The following is a 21,850-nucleotide window of genomic DNA, read 5'->3' as shown; positions in this document are numbered from 1 at the left end:
AAAAAGATCAATCGATGCAATGGAGAGTGCTGCTCCAGTATGATTGTGTTCTGGTCCTTCAGGTGACCACAGTTCTAATCTGATTCATGCAAATTTATTTCAGTGAAATCATAAGAGAACAGAGCAAAACAATTTTATTTTCATAATTCTTATTTTTCTGGGAGGTCACTCTAAACAAGGCAGCAGTGCTGTAGTGAAGAGAATCACTGGAATGAACTGGAAATTTATAGTTAATATGTTAAAGGTGAAAATTGTTGACAATTAAAAATGGTAACCAAGGGCCAGATGTACCATGACTGGCACCAGAGATGACCAGGAAAGATGTAGTCTTCAGTTTGGGTCAAAATTAGGGGAAAAGTTTGGTTCATTGGAATTATGTTTCAGGTCTGAACAACCTGTCATTATTCTTGCTTCCTTGTATCCTATGTGTACTTATGTATACATAAATGGTTCTTAGAATCTTGTGCCTATTTTTCACTTCATAAGGTATCTAGTTCCTTGATAAGCAAGAGTCAGAGAGGAAAGGTTTACATGAAGAGTTTAAAGACAGCTTAGTCCTGGTTCACGGGTAATTATTTTTTGTTACAAAGCAGCACTAATGGCAGAGAGAGGCTTCTTCTAACACTAAGCCTTGACCTCCTGGTGAAGCAGAATGACAGTCCCTTTGACCCACCTCTTCACTGTCATGTGAGGGGAAGGGAATGTAATTCTTAAAACGGTATGAGGGTCAGTGAGGGGCTAATGAAAGTTTTCCATGAACAATGATGATCTAGGAAGGAACAGTAGCCCACACTATTATCCAGGCAATACCTACTGGGTAAATAAAGTTGCAACTACCTCTCCTATAGCTCTACATATTTCACAGGTGTCCTTTTCTATGTCTGCAATTATGAAACTCAGAGCAGTATTAATTCAAAAAATTTTATTTTTTAAATAGCTAGTTTAACTTTAAAAGAAAAACAGTCTTTCTATAAATCATTCAGGGTGACTGATGCATTACTTTGATGTCCAAATACTGTTTAGCATATAATAAAATTATGAGCAGCTGGAATGACAGAATCTGAAGTGAATATCTGAAGACTTTTCAGAATGTGATCAGAAGAGTTTGTGACTGGGAAGACAAGCACACAAAGCATTGCATGACTCTACTTGTAATAAAGAAATTGGAAAATGTGTTCAAAAATATTTTCTGCATTTTACTGAGTACGAAGCTAAGGATTGGCCCCAGCACATCTAACCTGTCTTCATAACAGCCTGCAAATAACTAGAAAAATCTAGATTAGCTAGAAATGAGCGGCTCTTACCTGCCAACATCACTCCGGGAGGTTTGACAGTCCCAGGCAACCGTGTATTGTGCAGTTTTCACTGCCAGTTTGACATGCTGCCTGGTTTAGAAGCACTGGAAACTTTAGGCAGAAAAACAATTACCAAGTGGGTGCTGCTGGAAAGCATTTTGCACAGCTCACTTTCAAGGAGGAGGGCTGTGGGCAGTCTGAGATCCAGCAGGGAGAGAGACTGGTAGCAGCACAGGAAAACTTCAGCTGACCTTTATGGAAAATCCCAATGTCTGTCTTAGCTCTCAGAGAGAAGTTCAGTGTTTAATTTTGTAGTAGTTTTGATGAGATAGGAGCTTTAGAAGTGCAATGCAGCCATGAACTTAAAGACAATGGCTTGAAATTTGGGCAGGATACTGCCAGCAGAGTGCAAGCATTCTGCTTTCCTTTCACATTTTGGGATGGGCAGAACAGGCTATCACTAACTTCTCCTGTTAGCTCTTGGGGATCTGGCTTTTTGTTTTGAAGTAATACTGCCTTTCTTAGTGCAAATACTGATTTTACCATATGAATTGCTATTTGAAAACAATTATCAATGATTTAAGCAAAAAGACTTTCAATTTAATGATTTTAATACCATTAAAATATATATGTAACCACACTGGTCTCATAACTGTCTTCGACTTAATTTTAAACCTGCAAAATATTATTTGCAGTTACACCTTCAGAGAATACCAACTGAAGTCTAGCATCATGATAGAGAAATGAGTTTCAAATGCAAAGAGAAAAGAATCACCTTCTTTTCAGGCTATTGTCAAGAGTTAGTGCACACATGTATAATACTGATACCTACTGTCAGCTGTTGAACAATGTGGCTGCAAAATATGGCTGGGCTGAAGGGATCTTGTAGTGACATAAAAGAATACCACAGGTATTTTCATAAAATCATGATATCACAGAATTGTTTAGATTGGAAAAGACCCTTAAGTTCATCAAGTCCAACTGTTAAAAACATGGTTAAACAAATAGTAAAGCTGACACACTGCACAAGCTGAGCAGAATACATCATAGTCCTTCTGCATAAATGTTTGTGGTTTAGCCTAACTCTGGCTGATCCCCAGGTAGACGACCACCTAGGAGTAATTTGGGTATCTCCTTAAGTAGGGATCAATACATTTAAATTAAATTCTAACCCAGGTAATCCAATTTTCTTCTTTTCTGTGTGAAAAAAACCATTTTGAATCTAGGCAACACTTCAGTAAACATCTTGATTTGGCATTCAAGCGTTACTTTTTCCATTTCTATATCAGCTGCAGGAAAACTATTGAAAGATGTCTAGAAACAAGACAGAGACCATTTAATTTCAAATGAAGTTATTTATCCTGAGTAGCAAACAATCAGGCTATCATAAACCAAATTATTTTCTTTATCTACAAACCAGAGCAGAGAGGTTTCTTCATCCTCCCTGTACTCTGATGCACTTTTGGGACTCTGCCTAATAGTGAGGCTGGTAGTGCAGGCTCCAAAACTATTCAAGTCTCATCTTCTCTGAGATTACCAAAGAGGGTGCCAATTATTGCTGACTGTAATGGCATTTTCTGTGATGTAGACATTGTCAGACAGGAATCAAAATGAGATATGCCTGTTAATTTATAAACAGGAATTTAGTGTCTTTTTGTCTCTCTTCTCATGAATCTAGTACAGATGGTTGAGAGATAAAGAGAGATTTTGAGTTCTGAGTCTTTGAATTCATTGGTAGTGAAACTAAAGTTGCTTTTTTTTTTTTATCTCCAAACCTGGAACTGTCTGAACACACCCAGAAAGCTCCTGCCTATGACTGCTCTTGTAATGCAGTATTGCAGTAGCTGTTAGAATGTGTTTTTATTTATTTTTTTGGTCAGCCTGTTTTTCAAGAATGACTGACAGACAGGGGTGACATTTCACAGACTCCAACAGTGTCACAAAAATCATCATTTGACAGAACTACTATGCAAATAACAAAATTATGTCATTCAGAAGAAAGACCTTGTGAATATCGTGATCTTTCAGGCAGCACATCCTAATAGTTAATTGCCACTAGTATTACTAAGAGTTTTTGAGCCTCATTTGCTGCAATATCTGCCTTCTCTTACATTTCCTCCTCCCAAATTTCTTCACTTCCACACAGTTTAAGTTCTCAATTATATTTTTTTCATTTACTTCTGCATTCGTATTTCATTGACCATTAAGACTTGACTCACAACTCTGAAAAAAAGAGATTTTAAATAATTTTAGTTAATTTTTCCTGGTGTATTAGGCAGAGATAAATATTCTGGAAAGTAAACAAGGGAATAGCAAGCAATTTTTAAAAGCCTGATTTATAATGTAAGCATTCACTTTTTCACAGGTGACATATGAAAAAAAGATTAGAAGAATTCTAAATGCTTTTCTAGTTGTCGAGCTGCTTCAGACTCACAATTTCAATATTTACAGCTTGCACTCTACCCTGTTTAACAATGCTTGGTGAAGTACTAGATGTGGATCAAGTCTCAAAGGACAATCAAGGTTATTTAAAACCAATTTGGTATGTGCATGCAAAAGTCTCACCTTATTTTTAGCAGAAAAAATTAATAATATTTCTAATTGTTCCTAGCTAAGTTGTTCTGCTTTTATTCAGTGCAGCAGGGGGCAGAGGGCTTACTGGATGCAACAGATTATTTGTATAATAAAGCCATATTAAACATTAATTTTGTCTTTTAAAAACCTATTCTAATATTCTTCATGCATTTATATTTCAATATTGTTTAGCATTTGTGCACAAGATGCAGAGATATCTCTCAAATGTCTGTATAGATAGCTAACATAACCTTAGGGAGAGAGAAAAATAGATTTATATGACTGTCGTATACTTTGCTATAATGACATTTCTAGAATAAAAGCAACTAAGCAAGCAAAGGAACACCATGCCCTGGATTACACAGTAATAGCTTCAAGGGCAATTTGGAGCCTCTCATTTTCTATGTTCCTTAGAATGAGCACAACAGTTATAAAGGTTTTCAAACAGGAAAAGGCTGCATGCTGCAGTCAAAGTATTTCATGATGACAGGTAAAGGCAAAGCTGACAGGTAAAGGCAAAGCTCTTCAATGGATTTCATATAAATTCTAAAATTATTTTGAAAACTACCCTTTGGAGGGGGAGAGGGAAATCATGATTTTTTTAAACAAGTAAATGAATGACTAGCTGTGCTTTTGGCTGATGTTTTCACTGTACCATTCTATACAAACTTGGGCACCAAACTTTCACGAAAGCATCATTTCAATGAGATTCAGGTAGGGTACATTCATCACCAGCTAATATATACAGAAATAAATAATGCAAAAATTTAACTAAATCTCTATCACCTTTTAATTTCTCAGTAGTTAGAATCTAACTACTCATAGCTTAAACTGAACAACTCTTGTATAAGAGTTGTGCTACAGTCTGCTGGTACATAAATGATAAATCAAAAGCTTTGCATAACCTTATTTTTTAACAAATTAGAAAAAATTTGGTGCAATAGCTCTGACAATCCTAATGATATAGCAATATTCAATTAAAAAAATCAATTTTAATAGTTTAAAGAGTGCCAAATAGTCTCTGCTATAACTGTAGCAGTATTTTACCCTTCCCATGTATTCGTCTTTAATTACTTTTCACAGAGGTTTGTCTTGTTTTTCTTTCCCTCTGCTATTTCTTTTTATAAATCAGTTGTACAGAGTAAAAAGAAATCTAAGCATATTCATTCCACTCATATTTTTTTCTTTAATGGAATGTCAACAGCTATTGTAGTTCTGAAGAGCTCAATTGTACCATGGACTGTGGAAGCCAACAGTGGGTTTTAAAAGCTGTGATTACAGCAGCCATTCATGATGACAGATACAACTGTATTCACCTAAATATACTCAGAACTTCTGACTACCTCTCCAGCCTTTAGTGTCAATACCATGTTGTGAAAAATGGTACAGATTCCCACAGTAGGGAAAATCATAACTGCATTTACATTGGGCTTCCTATTAAAAAAAACCCAAAACACTGCATTTTCTGTATGTATTTTTCCCATCTCTACTGGTGGAAGTCTCCTGCTCCTTCCACATTTGCATATTCATTTTCTCCCATACACCCCAAATCTTTAAGGCTGTGTTGCTGCAGTCTTCCCAGGCTCCCATTGCACAGTAGAAAGAAATATATGTTTGTCCTAAACAAATGCTCTATCCACAGATATTCTACTGCCTTGGTTTGAATTCATAGCTACCCTTCCCCTGCACCCAGCAAAACTGTTATCTTATTTAGGAAAGAGTTGGTGTATTACTATAGGCATTAAAAGTCTGCCTTTTATCTCATAGCAGAGCTTCCTAAAAATATAGCAGGAGTTTAAAATTATCTTTCTCTTGTTAAAAGTTTATTTTCCTTCCAGGGCAGGAAGTCCCAGATATTTCTTCAAAGATGTGTTACTCAAAATTTGGTAAAGGTCAAATATAGCTAAGCATTTTTAAAACTGTGTTTGTTTTTTCTCCTCACAAAACAAACAATCATAAAAGCAACCTGTGTTTTGCTTGTGTCTCCTCTCCTCTCCTCTCCTCTCCTCTCCTCTCCTCTCCTCTCCTCTCCTCTCCTCTCCTCTCCTCTCCTCGGGGCAAAAGTTTTGGGGAATGAAAAGAGGAGGGGTTTTTTTTAAATGGGAAGGTTTTCCATTGCCTTGGAATCAGCAAACTCTGTTCAAATTTAGTGAATGGGTGTGTGTATGTCTTTAATTAAAACAAATATTTATAATTAAAAGTACAAGAAGTAAAACTGATTTCAATAATCATGCGCCTATGGTTTTTATTTGAATAGATAAAAAATCACAAAATGCCTCTTAGCCATAGATGAGTACACTTTTCACCTGCTTTCAAATTTATAACATAACAGCCCACCAGTGCAGTGCAAACGATTTTTTTCTTTTCTCAAAATCCTTTAGAGACTACAGGCTCAGCACTGGCCTAGCTTCTCTTTTAATGACTGAAATTGCAGAAAACAATTTTTTTCCATACTAACTTGCTGATAATGCTGAAAGGCCTCTAAGAAAATAAATACCCTTTTTCTATGCATGTTGAAGATACAATCCATATCCTGAAAATGCGACAGTAGTTCAGTTAATTTACCTAGATGTTATCAATTGCCATAAAAAACCCAAGAATTAAGACCACCTCCAATTCTGTTTTTGAATCAGAATTGCATTACTCTACTCATTTTATTTATTCTTCCATAATGTACATGAGCAGGAACTATAAGGACCTTCCACGCATGTAGTTCTTCATTCTGCAACAAGTTACTTATTAAAAAACCTCTCCTTTCTGCCCACAAAATCCTTTTAAAATACCAAAAAAGTAAATTCGTCATTTTTCTGTTGACTCTGTATGGTATTTTTAATCAAGTTAATGCAAGTTTTCTGCCCTTGGATACTCTGAAGCACTCAGTTTAATAAGGGAACCAGATCAGCTGTCATGTTCTCTTAGAGGAGTGACTTTGCCATACATTCAAAAATGGAAAGAAAACTTTCGAGTCATGAAAGTCTTAATTTGGCCTGTAAGACCCAACTGGCCCACAATTTAAATTGTTTGGGTTAGTTTTATTTTTTAATTAAGCAATATTTTTAAGAACTGCTGCTTTCAAAGGACAGATCATAAAAACTCAACACTTATAATGTGTCTTCTGGAACTACTAAGTTATAACAGGACCCTGAATGTGTATTTATAATATTTTATTCCAATTTATATATACTATAGTCTAAAGTAAGTCATCTTCAGTGCATTATGCTTGCTGTCCACCCCCTAGCAGGCACTTCTGCGTGTATATCTTTCTGAGTTTATAAATCCTTGTTCTCTCAGCTTTATGTGCATATCAAAATTATTATGACAGATCACAAAGATGTTTTCAAACCACATAGACAAGAAGACACCTAGAGTAGAACATTTCAGACATTAGCTTTTGAAAATACGAGGTGTAATCTGCCAACTATCATTTATAATATATTAGGATAAGACATTACAGAACACATGCAAAAGCATTTTGAAATGTCCTTGACTTTTCAAAAGCCAGACTAGGTCTTTCAAGCATTTTTCTTCATCTTTTGAGCCTCTCTTAGTAAGAGAAATAGTTGCATAGGACTATTTCCTATTAAGTGTACAGCTTTTTATTTGTGCACGAGAATAGGGAAGAAATGAATGCTTTTCCTGTTTTGATCACATAATCTCCACTAAATGTCAAATTATCCATATTTTGCAAGTGTCTTTTCTTCCTAATTCTCTGTTCCTGCCCTCTCATTCATCCCACTAAACTGTCACTGCTCAAATGTAAGCAAAAAGTCTAGATAGTGCTAGCTGTATGAAAATGACAAACAGTTCACATAGCCTTAATTTTTCTTTCTTCCTGGTGGTGTCAGAGTAGCTCCTCAGAAAACTGAATTTACTCATAAAAATATAGATATTAAATTAAAAAAATAAAAAAGCATATGCAACCCACACAAAGGAATGAGCATATTTCTATTTAAATTAGCTTATCATAATGCATTTTTTGCCCTTTGCCTAGTTATTAATGAGTGACTTTTTGAATTCTGCATGTTAGCTCAAAAATTCTGAAAAACTGATGGAATTGTTTTGAAGGAACAAAACGCCTGAAAATCAAAAACAGCGTTTCACCAACGCTCTGCCACTGCAGGGAGGGGTGGCTGCTGGGCTGGAGGATCTGTCCAGGTGGGAAGGTGCTTGCTTTGACCCCGCAGGAGCAGTGGTCCCTGCTGCCTCCATCTCAGGGGTTATTTTTGTGCTGCCTTTCTTCCCAAGCCTTGGATCCTGTGCTGTGTGTACCCGAGTTTTGCCCAGGGCGGGATGGGCAGGTTTGCTGGAGGGCAGGAACAACGAGAGCAGGGTTTATGGGGAGCCAGGGTGGCCCCCACAAAGGTACCTCCTCCTGCCGCATGTCTTAGGTGTGACACCAACCCCGAAGTGCGTCGCTGGTTTGTGCTTTCATGGGGCAGGCTATGCAAAGAGGTTTTGAGAGAGGATGGTTTGGGCCACTGAAATCACAAACTAAGAGGCAATTACCAACTCCAAAACACAAAAATAGAAGCCTTTCAGTGAAAATGCAAAGAGTCAGAGGGGGTGGCTTGTTAGGACAGGTCCAGCCAGCATGGGATGCCATAAGGCAACTGGTGCTTGGGCTTTAGTGCCAGGCTCAAAGCTGTGGAGGAACCAGATGCTCACGGAAAGTTGCACTTCTGTCTTGGATGTGTGTGGAAGAGACAAGTATTCTTGGCAGAGGTATATGAAAAGAAAACAAAAATCACTTCTCTCCTCAGGTTCTTTACCCAACTGGGCATTAAAGACTATTGATAGCAACATTAAAAATGCCCGGTTAGAAGATATGTGTAAGTACCGAACAGAAGTAGGAACTTATAATAAATTTACCATCTCTACAGCGAAGCATCATAACCCACCTACTTTCTAATAAAACATTTATTCTGTTTACTGCAGCTCTCAAACTAAAACCTTTGTTTTCAAAGAGTACTCATTTTTCTTTGTTTAGTTTGCGTTGAATTGAGAATAATGAAGTATAAAAGGAAAGCTTCCAGTTGTCTTGTAGCCGCAATCATCACTTTCAAAGAAAGCACAGAATGAAAAAAGGAAATTTTGTGTTACATCTGAAGCACAGTTTATTCTAACTGCCAAAATTAATCAAAACAGCAATATTTTAATAAAAAACCCTACACTTATTTTGTACACTGCAGCTAGCTTAAAGAAATGCATGCTGTGATTCCATCCTAAGAAAACTAAAATACCATGAAAAATAATAACAGTAATGTCACTTTAGACATAACAAGGTAGAAGCAATATATTTTATTAGACCAACTTGTGTATTAAGCCCCTGAGATCTAAAGACAGTCTTGTACACCCAAATGCTTGCAGATTTTTTTTCTCCCAGATGTACTTCTCGTTTAAAAACCAAATATTTCTACTACAGATTTGTACTTGTCTGCTTTGAAAAGCTGACATGAATTTCTGTGCTTGTTTTATAACAAGAAAATATTATGTAGAGCCAGCTTACCATTTCCAAAGGTTATAACCATAACAACCGTGAAATGTTAGAGTAGGATTCATGTGATTTAGATGCCTATATTATAAATCTACATTTGAGTTTGTTAACTAAAACCCTTGGACAGTCAAGAAATGGAAGTGGAATTCTATAGAATTCAACTCATCTGACGTTCAGTGCATTGGCATAAAGAGGGTATCAGTCATGCCATGGAGTTGCCAGGAACAGCAGACAGCTCCTATTCCACTGGGGGTAAATATTAAACTTTGGTGAGAGGATTTTTACCTCTAGGAAGAAAAAGCATGCAACAAATCATGTAATCACTATAAATAAACCTTCCACAACTTGAGTAAAATTGTGCTGTGGGAGTAGTGGCTCCATAAAGGGCTTATTAAGGACTGGGAATTTTTGTTGTCGTATCGTGTGTCTGGAGAAATATGATCCTCTTGTTTAACATGGAAGAATGCAGTGAGGTGAACAGAATGATTTAGAAAAGGAGAAAACTCATAGCCATCTTTCTACTCTAGTTCTTCTGTCTTCATTTTGTTTAAAGAATGTGGAGGAAATGCACCGATTTATATCACTCTTGAATCATGTTTCTATGAAGTTGTGTCTAATATTTTTAAATTAATCCAGTTCCGGATGTGAATATAATACTCCAAAGCAAAAGGAAAAACTGCATTAAAGAAATGGGGAAGTGTCATTGCTGGTTCCAATTTACTTTTCGTATTCAAACAATTATTGTGTGTTATCACATTCACACAGAGAAAAAAACAAGCTGGTAAAATTGTTTTCCTGTATTAAGCTCTCACATAGATAAGTAAAGCATCGGAAATTAAATTATTACACAATTTTTATTTAGTAATTTCTATCCCTTTTCACATATCTTTAATTTTTAAACTTTTCAGATAAAGTACCCTAGAATACAGAGTGAATTCTCTTGACTGCTTAATTTTAGCCCTGTAGTAAGCAGGTGTTTTACCCAAATTTATTCCACTAAGAACTGTCTACCAAAGTGAGTAAACTGGGAAGAACTATAGTTTTAGCCAGATTCAAAATTAAAATCTGTACTTTAGAGTAATGTAGAAATAGATGGGCAGGTTTTCCCCTTCTATTATGGTATAAAAAAAATTTAGTCTACTGTTCATCCTGTCTTGGAGGGTCACTATGCAGCTACCATGCATTTTGCCAGTTACTAAAGCATGAAGAAAGAATATTTAAATTACCTTTAGAAAATGATTTCATTCATTAATTGAAAGAAATTGAATGACAGAATAACCAATAAAACATCAAGGTGATCTGCAGAGCTGGAATTTAAAAAAGACTGATTTCAATTTTTAAAAGTAACATCAATTCTCATCTTCCATAACCAGAAAGTCAAAAGATGAAATATTGACTCTTTAAGTCAATGAGCAAATGGAATCAGTCACAGAGAAACTAAGATTTCAGACTTGATTCACACTTGTAATAGGATTCCAAGTAAAAGTTGTTTGTTATTTTTGATATACACTGCTTTTCTATTGTTTACATACTACATTTTGGGTGATTAATTAATAGTACAAGACAATAGCATGAAAAAAAGCCTTTTTTTTTTTCTTGGGGGGGTGGTGAAGGGGAGATGACAATATTTCTGAGGATTTTAAGAGAATTTACTCTTTTAATATAGTGGAATATATATTAGATACCTTCTAAATGATTTTGAGTGTTCTGTTAACACTCTCCCCATCTGATATTGCTGCAGTTAAAACAGGATGTCTTTTCTTCTGTAAAAATTTTCTGCTTCTAAAAACAATTGGAACTATTTCAGATACATGTATTGTCTGAAATTTCTCCCTGAACATATGTATTATCAAAGTCATTTTGCTCAGTAGCTCTGAGATTAGAACTTGCCTAAGCCAAATGAAAACCATTAAAGGCATTGGAAAAGTGCTCTCCATTTTTTAAGAGTGTGTACAGATTGTTTTTAGGATGGGAGCAACACAAGGTCCATGTGCTATTGTACTGGTACATTTTAAACTCTGGTTTATTAAAGTACCATCCTAGAAGACTCCACTGTACATATAAATTATCTAAAGCAGTATAAGAAAAGCTTTGGAAATGATAAATGCTTGGTTAGGATAGTATTGGTGGATTTAAAATACTCTAGGGGAATGTAAAAGTAAAATGAAGTCTTCTGATTCCATAGCAATAATGTGAAACATTAACATTCAGTGTAATTTATCTACTTTTTAAAAGGTTGTTTAACATGCATCTTGGATGCCTGAACAACAGATTTATTTAATTTTTGCAAGGTATTATTGAGCTATGGGTTTATATGTCTTTTATGTCTTTAGTAGTCACTAACACATTTTTGTGATAAACATTTTTGTCTGCAGCTTCTCTCTCTCTGTAGAACGGAGTTCATCTTAACAACTTCACTACACTAAACTGAAACAATGGGAAGCACAATCATGGTAACAACATCCACTCACACTGTTTTTGTTTCAATATTCTCATATGACTCATGAAGAAAGGGAAATTGACTCACACAAACGAACTTTCATAACTTTGGAAATGTTATTTCCCTACTTTTTTTACTCTCACCTGATGTAATAAAATATATTTGGTTGGAGTTATTATTTTAACCTTTAAGTCTTTAATTTTACAAACAAGATTGAAAAAAACCCTCAACATATTCAGGAAAAAAAAATTAAAAAGACATCAGGTCTATAATAGTAATTCTGTGGTTAGAAATAAGCAAAATTGACATAATTTAACAATAGTATGCACAGTAATGCACTGGACTTCTTGCATAATATCTAATTTATTAATTTAAGTGGAATTCTTCATTTTGATTATGGAATAAGATTTTTTCTATTTCTTACAAATTATTGAAACACACCCCTAAGTTTTACTGGCACCATATTGTCCACAGGGAGTACAGGACTCCAGAAGAAGTCATGACTGCATCATCAGCTATTAGAGGCCACATCCTATCTGTTTTATTAAATAAGTTTTGACCATTCAGCTTTGTCTCCTTCTTTGACTTACAGTCTAGAGGATCTTCTCTCTACCCTGACTATGATGGGAATAATCTCTGATAATTAAAATTGGTCTTCGTGAGCACCTCAATTCAGCATATAATGAAGGAAGAAATGCCAGAAAGTCACCAGCAGCAAGATTGAATATTAATCTGGAATTTTGTCTCCCTTTACCTTTTGCATCTCTTCTTTGGCTAAATCGCTGAAGCAGGTTTTCTAATTCATAATTTTAATTCATAACATAAATAACATGACATCATCTGCACTTCTTTTGAAGTAAAACACATAAAGCTTTGCTCATTGCTGTCTTCATATGAGGCTGGTTTGGAATAACCCTCTAAACTGATTTACAATAAATATGTTAAATAAACAATCATAGAGAACATTTTAATCAAACATCTACATAATGTTTTGATTATTATTACTCAAATGCACACAGGAAATTAATTTAGACCCTTGTTTTCAGGAGTACTAAAATGATTGCACTATAAAAGATCACTCATTTCTAATTTAAAAAAAAAACATTCATCCCATTCTACTGCCGTAAATTTGGTAAACCTACAGGATTTTATGCATTTTAAAATGCTAGGTTAGGATTTCGAACATGCTGCTTTCATAATGAATCTGTTGTTTGCTTTATATTTTATTATTCTTTGCACAGAATAATGTTAAATAGAACTTCTATCTGAGTATGTTCTGGAATTGAATTTAATTAATGATGAACCAAAAGAAAGAACATCAGTTCTGATAATTATTAGGATCAGCTGAATCAAGGAGTCGCTGGGTACACTCAATATGGTTTATCCCTGTCATTAACTTCAGAAACCAAGCAGAGTTTGTGCTACAGCTATAAATGCCTGGAAAACAACCCTCTTTGTTCTTTAATACTTTTCTCACCTAGCACCTGCTAAAAATAAAGAGGAACATACTTATGGCAGCACCTCTCAGCATTGCGATTTATTGAATGAGAAAGAGCAGCACACCTGGAAAAAAATCGAAGCCAACTTTTTTGGGGAAGAAGACGGTGAATGTTTTGTCTTATACAGTTAGAATACACTCCACTTGAAGCAGGCTACAACTTTCAAAGTATATGCTTGTGTGTGTGTGTGTGTGTCCCTTTCTTTGTTTTTTCTTTGGTTTTTTATTCACAATATATGGTGGCTGGCTGTGCATAAAACATCCACATGTCATGAGCTGTGAGGCAATGTATATAATTTATTCATAATTATTTCTTCATACTATTTATTTTTACAGTGATCTTTCCAGCCCTTAAAATACATACATATGTGTAGTCATTTAAGATTTCTTACTACACTAATGAAGACTAAATCTGTCAGAAAGCAAAAGAGACAAAACTTATTCAACATATCCCAAATTTTAAGCAACATTAAGAGTTGACTACTGCGTAACTGAAAGAGAAAAACTGCATTCCTTTTTTTTGCCAAAAGAAACTAAAAATGAAAAAAAATAATGGGTTGAAGATGGAAAAGAGTGAACTGGCACTTTCAAGGTTATTGCAGAAATTCGTTAAACCAAGCAGGCTGAATATAAATAATAAAAAATATATATTCCTATAGCTTGATTGTAAACATGCTGAAATCTGTAAATCTGAAATTGTGCTCATTCCAGCAGGAGTTTTTTTCAAGGGAACTTCTAGGGGTCTAATCATTGAATAAAGAAAATAAAGGGTATCTCTGAGGAAAGGCTTCAGGATTAAGAACCTACTGATTAGCTCTGATTCCATCTGCAAGATATAAGGTCTTCTTACTTTTACAGAATGGAAGAAGTATTTTAATATTTAAAACTAAAACGGTCATGGAGGAAGTGAATAAGTAATGTTCCAACTGCAAGGCTGATGGGGTCTGTTTGTTTTGTGATGTTCATGATGGAGAACTATATTTTATTGCAGTAGGGACAGGTATATTCTCTCTCAGACATAGGCTGGACTTCATTTGACCTGAAGGAAACCCTTCAAAAGTGGAAAGAGTTTGCAAATGCCTTGGTACTATAATTAAAAAAAAAGAATACTATTAAACCTAGTATTTAAATAAATCACTGAAGGAAAATATTTTTGACCCATGTTGTGCACTATGACTAAATTAACACTATACTTTTCTAATAGTATTCTTTCCCAGTACTAAACATACTCTTAATCAAGTATGTCGGAGAGGGCAGGTATGCCTTAATTAAAATTACATACATAAAAGAAAAACTGCTAATCTGAAGTATAAAAGCCTAGAAATGACTTTGTAAATTGGAGGACATTTTAGAATGTTTAATTGCATAACCACAAACCAAATAACCTACCAATTATGCTTTTTATGTGAATATTTTCATTAGTTACAAGCTAAAATAATCAGTGAATAATTTTTGTTTTGAAAAATGGTAATTTCTAAGTCCAGCCTTAGAACAATTAGGAAATTGATTCAAATTACTAAGACAATAATATATTTTCAGTGTGAGATACAGATCTTCAAAAACATTTAAAAGTTTCCATTAAGATCAATGAAAAAACAACCAAACCCAAAACAAAACAAAAACCCCAAAAACAGCAAACAAAAAAGTGAGCCATGAAATAGTTGTTACTATAAAGGTGTACCCAAGGTGGCATTGAGTGCTTACAATTTAAGCTAAGAAGGGGCAATTTTTTCTCATTTTTTAAAAGGTATGAAAGTTATCTTTTTCCATGGCTTATAGATTTTCAACTTCTATATTTAGATTAGATGGATACAGCCTATTAAGCGAGTTTGGTCTTTTTCAAAATGTGTGAATTCCCTTCTTATCTTTCAACTTTAATGAAAAATCAGAATATGAGCCATTCCACGTTTCACTATGAGGCACACAGGTATTTAGGTGTAAAGCACTGAGGCTATCATAACAAGAATATACAATACCAATATTGAAAAGAACATGTGTATATAATTACATCCATAGTTAATAGTCTGTAAGAGCAGCAGGTTCCCCTACAGAAGACAGCAATTCTGCCAAAATGCATTGTGTGGGAAAAAGAAGGGAATCCTTAAGTGGGTGACCATCCACATTTGCCCAGAGAGAAGAAATGGTGAGGAACAGGTGTAACAAAAATTAGTAGTACTGTGAGTAAATCTATTTGCTTGTTCTATTTATTCACATAATATTATAAAGATAATATGAAGACCCACAGTACTACCAAAGGAGTTTACTAACTTGGAGGTTGTCCTTAAACTGCTGGGGTTTGCAGAGGTGGAAATTGAATATTTCCCTCCCTATGCATTCATTCATTTTTAGCACATCAAAATCAGCCAAGTCTCCTTCTGTCTCTGTCTAGTTAAACATTAAATACTGAACTCCTACCTACAGTATGAGCGATGAATTACATTTTTTTAAACTATTCCTACAAATAGTAACATGAATCTTCTTCCAATGCTTTTTTTTTGCTTTCTCTTTCCTGTCAGTCTGAGCCTGTTGAAATACTGCTGTGCAGCGCAACACCAGCCACAGGGACAGAAGGGATCACTTAAAGATGCAGTGAATATGTACTCTCCAAGTCCAGGTATCAAATATTGCAAAAGATAATTGACAACCTCCTTCTGGTATAAATCACACACTTGAAGAACCTTTCTCTGCTTTCTTTATATCAGAGTCAATCAAACAGAGTATATGGATGTTTATTGTGAGATTAATCACTCCACAGTAATTGCCTGTCTGTACTGACCAAATAAATCAATGCTATACAACAACAAAGAGATCCTGCTTATTGAGCTTAAATAAATATGATTGATTACTTGTAATCTCCCAAAAGAACATAAACAGTATGATTTCCAGACTTATCTAATAGGGAAACTGCATTCCTTAATTCACTATAATTTCTGTTAATGTAGAGGGAGAATGGGATACATTGAAACAGAAAACAAACTTTTCACCTTTAAAGGAGATTTGCAAGTCAACCTAATGCTTAATATGTGTGTTACTAGTTGCTGGTGTGCCTCAGATTTATATATTAGATACAAAAAAGGATGAAGAACAACCTATATAATTATTCTTGAAGATTTGTTTCTTGGTTTACTAGATACTTTGAAGGTGCAAGAACTCATACATGCAAGCCTCTTTGTCAACCACATGGATCTAGTTCACCTCTAATTTGCCAGGAAAATCCCCATTCTGCTTTTTTTTACAAAATATACCATGAAATTACACAGCATTACATAGATCATGAGGTACTCCTGCCTTCCATTGTAATCCTATAATTGTAAAAGCTCATTTTCTAACTTACATGTATGTTCAGCTATATGTTTTACATTACTGTACAATGGAGTTCAGAGGTCTGGTGAAGAACTGAAAATTCAATGGACCACTCTTTACACTGTTTTGCTGCTGTGGACATTACTATTAGAGTATATAGTTTGTTTTCATTGATAATGGATTTTAAATAATGATATGGTAGTTTTAAAGGCAGGTTACATTAAATTTATGCAATTTCTGTTTGCTGAATTATAGTGTTTATTCATGTTACATAATTACTATGTGGAACTTGATACTTCAAAATGTTTTTGAAGCCAAGACTAAATGGATTAAAAAAATAATCAGACTAATGTAAAATAGACTAATTGATAACCACAGTGCATAATGATTGAGATCAGGAAGTTCTTGAAATATGAACTAGAGAAAGTAGGGAGAGAATAACAGGAAAAATGCTCCTGTCCCTTATCATGTGCTGCTCAAGCACCTGTCACACCCTTGCAATGGTCTCTCTGGGACAGAGCTCCTGCTCTGGGGTTGTGGCTACAGCTGTTCTCATGTCCAAAGAAAATTAGAGCTTGTAGCATGGAGTTATTGCTATACCTATTTTTATGTCCCAAGTAATTTAATCACATGACAGAGTAGGAAGACTTAATGATTTATTTTTTTTCTGTTAGAGTTCATGCTTTCTGAATTCACTTGTTTCTTGACCACACCTCCCACTCAATGGAGAGAGAAAGAAAAAAAAAAAAAAAGTATTCAGGACAGCTTTAATGTATCAACCATTCATACCTAGGCACACAGCAAAGTTGTGTGCAAATGGTACGACTCAAAAACACCCAACTTGAACCACAATATTCAGTGGGCTTTTTTCCTAAATAAAAGAGATAGAAAGAGCCCGTAATTACCTGTAACCGTCAACTCTGTTGTTCTTCTGACAACAAAGAATCCATATTTTAGCTCACAGGTGTAATTTCCAATGTCATCCTCTCTAACTTCCCGAATGACAAGAGTGTCCTTTTTAAACACAATACTTGATCTCCACGTCTTTGACTTGCATTCCTGTTTAAAGAGAATATAAAACTTCAGTGATTGCATTCTTACACTTAAACTGGACCACTGTGGACAATGCTACCCAAAGCCAAGGTGGCTAGGCAAGAGCCCAGGCTAGTTATAAATTTATATAAACTAAATATCTAAAAATCCACTCTATTTAGGTGTTGATTAAAAAGAATTTTATTAGCTGATTTGATATTTATGCCTCTGGCAAGAAAGGGGAGTTGATGCCTTTGGTGGATTTTTTTTTTTTAATATTATTTTGCTGAGTGGCTCCTATTTAATTTATTTATTTATCATTACATTTATGTCTGCAATCTATGACTTTGATATTACCAGCAGCTCAGGCTGCGGAAGATAATTATATTTTTCTTTTTAATTCAATTAAAAAAATATATAATTTAAAAATGTAGAGAAACAGAAGAAGATGAGAATGAGGAGAAATAAGGATGCTATATATCTCTTTCTAAAAACATCTTAGAATCAACACCCTCTGAACCTAGAAAAGGTGCATTCTTAATCTACAAAAATATTTTATTACAGACACAAATTCTAAGATGAGAATAAGCAAATAGTTGGCTACATTTCTCCTATCTTAGATATGCTATCAGTTAATTTGGACATTAACTTTCCAGGCCATACAATTTTACTTTTTAGGTAGCATAGTCTTGTATACCATAATAAATTGTCCTGCACTGCCACCAGGCAACACTATTTGCAAGAACTTGGCCCTTAAGTAATGATCTAGAAATCAGTACACAATATTAAATAAAGTTATTGATAAAAAACAATGAAATTATATATGCAAATATAACTTTAAGTATATATATAGAAAGCAAAGTTTTGGTAGTCCTTGCTGAATTTTATTCTGCAAAATTAAGCTGTTCATTCAGGTAAAGCATGCATAGGTATCTTATAAAGTTTACCAAAGGAAGAATTTGAATTTCATCTCTAATGAGTTCATTCTTTTCTATCATTGGTTCTGTTGTTTTTTCTTGATAAAATTTTAAAAAATCAAAGTTTCATAACACTTTTAGAACAAGAAAATCATAAGAACATAATACATTTTTTAAGCTATAAATCTCTTGCAGTCCTTACCTTGTACCACAGAATTTCAGGCTCCCTAAATGGAAATACAAAATCCTCAATTTCAGGACATGAGATTTCCTTGCTTTTGCTAAGTTCAGCTTTTTCAAAATATTTCATCTTTGAATTGTAGCAGAGTCCAGTGTCATTTTCACCCACCGTCAGCGAAATGGACACTTTCATACAGTAAGTTGAGTTTCTGTAATGCAATAAAAATAGAAAGAAAAGTCTAATATGAAAAAAAATAATAAATGCCAATGTACATGAAATTGTTTTTCATTTGAAGCAAAATTTAGGAAATCTGACGTATTTTGTGTCTGTTTTATAGCTGGCCACCATAGTTTGCTTCTTTCTCTTGACTAATTACAATATTTAGAAGGCATTGGTTGGCCTTACTCTGTAACTAAGGGTTTGTCTCTCCCTTTCATCAAAATCCTTCTAACATTAGTGTCATTACTGTATATTTGAGAACAATTTCCCCAAAAATAAGTAAACAACAAAAGATCCATGTATTTACCAGTGAAACTAGACACACAGTCTGCTCACAGACACCATTATGGCAGCTCTCAGGGTTGGAGACATCATTTTGTGGTGCCACAGGAAAATGACAAATTGGAACTCGAGCAACACACCAAGAGCTACATATTCATCAGCTCTGAGCATGCCTTAAAATGGAAGTGGCAACATTTTGCAGCCTTAATTAAAAAGAATCTTGTGATTAATTATAGAATGAAGGATGTTTCAATCCAAGGCAAGGCACTGCCAATTTGTTGACCGTAGCCTTCAATGCCCATACTCCCAGGACAAAATGTTCTGCATTACCCACAGATTTCATGAGCTTGTGTTCTCTCCTCAAACTTGTTACTACATCTGCTTCTGGATGTTGATAAGCAAGGCAGCCAGAGAATAGTGAACTTTGTCTGCCTTCCCACATTCCACTATGTGATTCAATCAGGAAAAAAGACAAAATTACTTGAATTGATTTTCTTTTCTTTTTCATCTGAGTTTCCAGGTGGGGAGCAAATGAGTGTATAAAGTTGAGTACTCCCCAGAAGCACACTGTGATGGTGTAAGATTTCTCTCCTACTGTTTCGTAAATGCATTTTACCCCTGACCTGCTGACAGAGGATCCTGCAGAGAGCACTGAGGAAACGTTCATCTCCTTATCGCCATTCTCAGCCTCTATAAGCTGATTGCTTATTTATAATGGACTTGTGTGTATCAGACATGGCAGAATCTCAAAGATCAATTTCTTAATATCTGTTTCCTTTTTCTGTTCAATAAGAGGGGATAGAAACGCTTAAGGATAAAGAATAAGAAAACTCAATTCAAAGAACTCTAGAGTCCAATTTCTTACAGAAAATGTAACTCTGTAAGTAACTATCAAATTAGAAAATAGTCTTAGAAACATAAATTCTTGAACAGAATGACCCTTAGCTATTGATCTGATTCATGGGCAAGGAAAACAAACACAAAATTATTTCCTTATAATGAAGCAGTAAGTATAATCTGTTATCGTGTTCAAGAATCTGGCTGTGTAAAGCAAATAAAGTTGTTTAAGCTTTATGCAAATCAAAGAATGGATCCACTGAATATTGAACAGTCTTGCTGCTTTTAAGCTGGTAAAAAGCCAATTTCCATTCTTACTTTTACATGTAATTAAAAATCACTGATTTTTAGGGAATACTTTTCATTAGTGTACCTTAGGTTATTTCTCCATTAAGGTGTCACTTGGAATATTTTATTTATTTTTTTGTTTATCATGTGTCTTGAAAATATCATAAAAAGTCACTTAATTATGATTTTCCAAATTGGAAAAATGCTTTTCCTTTGTTCTTGGAAGACTTATGCCTTGGAAACAGGTTCTGAACAATTCATCAAGCTCTGAGGTTTCAGAGTAAGCTAACTAGATGAGAGTATCCTGTTGTTGGATGACAGCAGTATATAGGGAGCTGTTTGGCTATAAAATTTTCACATTTAAATATTCTCTTTAATTCCTTCCCATGTGTTTAAGCATCATGTTTGTTCACGTTACTAAATCTCATTATTTAAATATTTCTAGAAGGACATGGCAGGGGAAAAAAAAGGGAGGACAATTTACTGTCTTCCCAGTCTCTGAAGAAGCAAGGTAAGTAAAATTTTTGCATAGGCATCCTTCAGTATTCACAGTGAATTGTGCAAAAATTATGATTTAATGTTTTGATGTACTAAAGAACTCTGTTCTGCAACAGTGACAATGTCAATTGCCAGAGACAGAATTCCGTCTGAAGCACATCCAAGTTTCCATCGCAACAGCAGATCCTTTAGCAGATGCAGCTAAGGCTTCCTGCTCCATAAGAGAAGCATTTTGGAAATGTTTCAGAATGTTTAAATTCATTGTTTGAAGTGATCTTTCTAAACTGTCAGATACAAGATACTGAAAAATTTTGGGTGGATTTTTTTCAGCTGAGTTCACGACCAGAATTTTCTCTCAAAATCCCAAAGTATCATCAAAACCCTACAGTTCCAGATGCCCACTGGTGACACAGACTTCCTTATTTCAATTCTAAATACTAACTGCACTGTCAATCTGACTCATCTCACACTCTGTGTTGGAAACCAAGGCTGTTGGGATGAAACAAAAAGAGGCTGGTACAGAAGGCAGAGCAACACAAATAGTATAAGGTAAGAAAACAAAGATAATAGGCTCAGAGTACAGAAAGAGAGAAAGAAAATTAAATAGTCCCTGGGTAGGAATGAAGGAGGGAGTGATTTTGCTGATTACTGCTAGAGCATGAAGGATACAATAGATGTCAAACATCTCAGGTAGCAGAAAAAGCAGGCAGCAGAGCCCTCTGGAGCATACACATACTGTTGAGGGTAAAAAATGCTCATGTGATAGAAGTAAGAAAGTTTTCCATATGTCTCTTACTAGAGGGACCAGATAAGAAACAAATAAAACAAATGAAAAACCCTTCGACATGAGCTTAAGGAATTTCAATAACTGGTGTTAGCTAAACTAACTGTGGTTTAACTCAAGTTATCATGTGATACTTTTGGTGGGTTTCTTTTGTTTGTTTGTTTGCCTTTATTTTTTCCTGAACATGGCGATAAGAAGAGGTGACAAA

The 21,850-nt window shown here is 34.8% G+C and overlaps 1 protein-coding gene across 1 annotated transcript in view; it reads right to left on the bottom strand.

The window, feature by feature from the left end:
* IL1RAPL1 (interleukin 1 receptor accessory protein like 1) overlaps window positions 1–21,850 on the bottom strand; it is a gene marked incomplete at both ends in the record, with an annotated part of 599,815 nt that overhangs the window by 244,058 nt on the left and 333,907 nt on the right. Inside the window, 2 exons of the mRNA XM_082278475.1 lie at window positions 17,510–17,663; window positions 18,756–18,942. Coding sequence (XP_082134601.1) covers window positions 17,510–17,663; window positions 18,756–18,942 — 341 coding nt within the window. The remainder of the gene's footprint in view (window positions 1–17,509; window positions 17,664–18,755; window positions 18,943–21,850) is intronic.

This window comes from Coloeus monedula, assembly GCF_965178545.1.
Source record: "Coloeus monedula genome assembly, chromosome: 3".
NCBI classification, from domain to species: Eukaryota; Metazoa; Chordata; class Aves; order Passeriformes; family Corvidae; genus Coloeus; species Coloeus monedula.
Note: the sequence above shows the minus strand (reverse complement) of the source record. Positions and strands in the feature narration are given on the sequence as shown.